This window comes from Triticum aestivum, chromosome 1B, assembly GCF_018294505.1.
Source record: "Triticum aestivum cultivar Chinese Spring chromosome 1B, IWGSC CS RefSeq v2.1, whole genome shotgun sequence".
NCBI lineage: Eukaryota > Viridiplantae > Streptophyta > Magnoliopsida > Poales > Poaceae > Triticum > Triticum aestivum.
In genome coordinates this window covers 583,214,529-583,219,429 of record NC_057795.1, presented here as the reverse complement: position 1 = coordinate 583,219,429, position 4,901 = coordinate 583,214,529, and the positions used below count along the sequence as shown (strand labels likewise).

Genomic DNA, 4,901 nt, shown 5'->3' with positions numbered 1-4,901 from the left:
ACCACACACAAACAACAAAAGTTACGACATATTAGGCGGTTTTGTCAGACAGTTAGACTTTGAAATTGCATGCTGGCCATCAAGAATTTGAGATCATATCAAGTAGGTAAGATGTCATCACTACAAGGAATGTATTCAATTAAAAATAACTTGCCAACCACCCAACTAACGAATCGTCATGTTCCCTTGCTAGGATTCTATTTAGACTTCAGGAAGTCTCCTTTAAATATTGGAAGTGGGACACCGGAGTAGGTATAAGGGTCCTTGTCGTGAATGTATAAGTTGTGACTGAGTAAATGAAGTACCACCCTGTTTTCTAAACAAGACTGTACTTTGGTAAAAAGATCGAAAAGACAAAAGTGATACGCCGCAGGAGAGCAGGCAACGTTGTTACCCGTGTGCGCACTTCTTATTTGGAAGCACGTTGCATCATCATGTATGAACCTTGAAAAAGACGGATACTTGTCCTTTCAGTTGCTTATTACTAGGCAGTTTGGCGCTACTTATTAAAAATATAAGATGTGGAAACCCTATTGAAGCCCATGAAGCGGTGTCAATTTCATAATACCATTGACTTATAAACACAAAGGAGCCAAAAATATTGGTGGTGACTTACCCTGTGTTAAGCTGAGATAAAGATAAAAGGTGGAGGTGCTTTTGTTCCTCCTGATGAAGCAGTGCATCGGCGCATCCCTCGGTCCAGGCTGTGCGGAAAATATAGAGATCAATTAAATCATTATGTATAGAACCCGTAAATAGAAGTGAAGCTTTTATGTATCATTATAACCCCCCGTAGAAACAGGCAAGAATCGATTGCAATCGTCACAATAAGCAACTTCCATATATGAGCATACCAAATACCCTAATATGGTTTTACTAACTTGGTCCTACAATCTCACTGCCTTAGCGTTGGTCGCCAAAAAAGTAACGTGTGAACTCCCGATGCAACCAAATGAAGAAAATAAAGAGGATAAGGTCAGCATGTTCCTCGCTTCTAGTAAACCCTTGCATCTGAAGATATCGCTAGTCCCAAAAAGGAGCAACAAAGATTGCTGACCCACCAGACGTGAATCGCTCAACGCATCTGGACTCGTATTGAAGACAAAATATAAACATTTTTTGATAAAACGCTCGCTCTGAACCTGCAGCAATTCATTCCCGCAATTGCATCTAGCATATCTATAGATGCTACTGGCGAGGAGACCGCCTGAAACGGATGAAATGGAACCACAGGACCATTTCCACAATCAGCAGCTTGAAATCTGAAGCGGTTGGACTCAACATAAGGACCAAACGCCCGCCAAAGCCTCAGACCACGCAACGAGCAACGCGCAAACCGGCCGACGAGTCAACCAGATCGGAGCGGCGGCGATAGGGAAAAGGCCGGGATCCGGGCGGCGGGGGGGGTGGGGGCTCGCTCACCTGCTTGAGCGAGGAAGGGAAGGTGATCCTGCCGCACTCGAGCGGCGGGCGCACGACGGAGACGGCGGCGTCGCGCCATCGGCGGCAGACGCAGGCGCAGGCGACGACGTCGCGGCGCGGGGGCCAGCGCTCGGCGCCGGCGTCGACGCGGCGCACGATGTCCGTGAGCAGCTCGGGCAGCAGGCGGGACCACCTCTCCTCGTCCTCGGCCTCCGCCCGGCGGTCCTCCTCCCGCGCCTCCTCCGGCGCGACCTCGGGCGAGACCTTGGCCTCGTTCCCGCCGCCGATGCCCGCCGGCGCGCGCGAGCAGGACGTGAGCCAGGACGAGCTGCGCCGCCACAGAGCCATGGCGGGACGGTAGCACGGGGCTGTGATATCTCCCCCCGAGAGCTCGTGGAAGCTTCCGAGGCGAGAGATGGGGGGACGAGGGCCGGATAAAGGGGATCGGAGGGAGGGAGGGAGCGAGGGAGACGACGACCAGCGCAGCGCAGTGAGACCGACCGATGAAAAAAAGGCGAATAAAAGCGGAAAGCTGGGGGTGCTCACGGATAAATAAGCGGGGTCGCGGATCTTTTCCCCCTAACCACACGCTGCGTGTGCGCATGACGGGTGGGCCCGCCGGACGCACGGGGCCCACGCATTGATGCTGTCCGTATGTGAAGTTTTCTGTGCGTGTGGGTGGGTGGTGCGAAATGGTAAGCGGGGTGGTGAAGATCACGGGTCCGTCCGGGGTGGACGTCGCCGTCGGCCGCGGGATCGAAAGGAGGTGGGGTGCGACCGTGCGCGTGCGTGTGCGTGCGGGTGGACTCGACGTCGACGTCGGCGTCGGGCCCCCCGCACCGGCAGGAACAAAGCGGGGCCTGTGGAGTAGAGTGGCCGTGACGCCGTGTCGCCGGCGGACGCGTTCGCCGCTCCATCGGCGAGGAGAGCCAACCACCGTGCCGACGGCGACGTCCGCCTTCCTCTTCGTGGCCGCGCCTCGGCCACCCGGACCCGGCGCGACAGCGGCACGCGGGGGCGTCGCCACCGTGCACTGCACGCGGCCCCCTCGGTGCTCTGCCCCGGTCCACGCACCCGCGCACCGATCGCGCACTGCTCCCGACTGATTCGAGCGCCGTGGCCGTGCGCCGCGCGTCACCCGCTCGACCGGTGCGGTGCGATGCGGTCCAGGCCGTGCCGACGGCGACGTCCTCGCCCCGTAGACCCGTCGAGACCAGCGGTGGACTTGGCCATCGGGGGCGGCCGGCCTGGCGAAAGTCGTGCGCCAGTGTCATCCGTCCAGAGGTCTCCAGGCTCTGCTAGCTTCGCGGCGTGCGCGGTCGCCGCCCGTGGTTAGGTTAGGCGGGTGACAGCGCCCTTTGCCTGCGCCTGACGGCACCGCGGGGCCACGTCGCTGCTGCCGAGCGAACTGCACGGGCGGCGCATCCATCGGGCGGGCTGCACGGACGGAAAGATGCCCCGGCAAACGGGAGGTCCATGAACAGCGGGCTGACGAGCACCGGCCGATGCCACAGAGCTTTCAGCGTTCAGCTGCAGGGGGGAAACAATCGGTGAGCAACATCGCTCGGGCAGCAGTGAACAACACAGCGAGATAAGATGATTGATAGCTGCATGACAAGGCCTGCTCAACGTTTTGATTGTGCAAAAGTAAACACCACTGATGCTCAACAGTACCTACGTGCTTTAATAAGTTAACTAATAAACATAATTATTTTTCACGTATACTTATATGTTAGTACGTGGAACAGTCTTAGTTAGGACATCTCTAGATCCCTAAAACGGACATTGTATCTGTTCGTGGAGAGTGATACGGGAGCCGGCCATTCAACCATATACCTCAAACGACCGCGTACATGTCAAATAAATTTAAACAAACCGAATGATTTGCATTTAAAACGTACCCCATTCATTACATTTTTGACAAATTTCGTTAAACAAAAGCGTCCAAAAGTTAACATAGTCTAAATCTTCGTGAGGCTCCATCCTTCAAGTCCTTGTTGTTCTCCATGTCCGGCATCCTCAACGATCCTGAGCCCCGGGAAGTGAAGCTGCGGGTCATCGACGAGGAAGTGTAAAACATGGGACATGAACACCTCTGTCTCCCGTGTCCTACTCTTCCTCGTCAGAGTCTTTAGCCTGGACGTTGCCGGTGGAGGTGAGGTCAACGATGGACATGGACGGGCTGGCTTCGTGGTCGTAGCGGCCCGGCGCAAACTGCGCGGGCGGCACGAATGACAGGCATCTGCCGGCGCTATCGTCCACGATCGTCGTGATTGTTGTACAGCCGGCACGAGCACGCGTGGCTTCGTAGAGCGCCCGCTGCTCGGCGACGAAATTTGAGTTCTCCGTGGCCATGGCCGCCACGGTCTCCTCAGTCACGTAGTCGCCATAGATTTCGTCATCTGCCAGCCGATGATGCGCCAGGAGGAGATTATTGGGTCGCTCCTCTTGCGCCTGCCAAAATGCCGACACCGGCTACTCCTCTGCCATGTTGGCATTGAAGTGTGCATGCTCCTGCTCGATGGTGAAGCTGGCATGGACAGTCACACGCGTGGGTTGTCGGCTCATCATCAGGCGCCTCCTCCATCATGGGGGCGTTGTCACTCACCTCCGGCGAGCTCACCGGCAAGCTGGCCTCTATTCGTCGCGCACAACGGGCCTGCCAGCCGGACGCAAGGCCGGCCAACTCAAGCATCTTCTCCATCGAGAGTCTCCTCTCACATCACTCTAGAGCTCACGATCATGGTGGAGATGGTGCACGGAGGAGGAAAGGAAGCATACGTGGAGTTGTGCGGATCATGTCAGGTGTGGCTACGCATAAAATTGCGAGCCCCAGCCAGTCCAAGTGACGAGATGTGTCAATGCGGGCGTCGGAGTTGGTTTCTCGGCCATCACACATGTTTAAAGTCAGCAGGCAGACAAATGGGCAGTCGATTCAAATGCGGTCGATAGCCGTCCTGTCCAGTCACATCTCTTTCGAATTGAACGATTGCGGAGATCGAACGGGATGCGGCATGGGCGGCACTCTCGGGTGGCACACCGCTTTAATGTCGGCTCCGGTGACGGTCGCGTCCACTCTGGACCAGTATGAATGTGGCGTAGAGAGCTAATGCCGGCTCCGGTGACGGTCGCGTCCACTCTGGACCGGTATGAATGTGGCGCGGAGAGCGGAGGTTTGTTCGCGTAGGAGATGTTTTTGGATAGGGGACAAAGAAGGTACCGTGTTGGATGACAAAGTGCGCCCGGTGGTCTGGACGTTTTCGGACGATTTAAGAGTCGGCGTTGGAAATGCCCTTACTCGACCACCATGTATGTTCACTCTTGTTCGGATTATTTTTCACTTATCTAAGGGGAGCCTTAGCGCAGTGGTAAAGTTGCTGCCTTGTGACCATGAGGTCACGGGTTCAAGTCCTGGAAACAGCCTCTTACAGAAATGTAGGGAAAGGCTGCGTACAATAGACCCAAAGTGGTCGGACCCT

The 4,901-nt window shown here is 55.9% G+C and overlaps 1 protein-coding gene across 1 annotated transcript in view; it reads right to left on the bottom strand.

Moving 5' to 3' along the window:
• Positions 1-1,921, bottom strand: part of LOC123140030 (tubby-like F-box protein 9) — a 5,131-nt gene extending 3,210 nt beyond the window's left edge. Inside the window, exons 1-2 of the mRNA XM_044559766.1 lie at positions 1,423-1,921; positions 617-704 (exon numbers count right to left, since the gene is read on the bottom strand). Coding sequence (XP_044415701.1) covers positions 617-704; positions 1,423-1,770 — 436 coding nt within the window. The 5' untranslated portion in view covers positions 1,771-1,921. The remainder of the gene's footprint in view (positions 1-616; positions 705-1,422) is intronic.
• Positions 1,922-4,901: the final 2,980 nt, after the last annotated feature.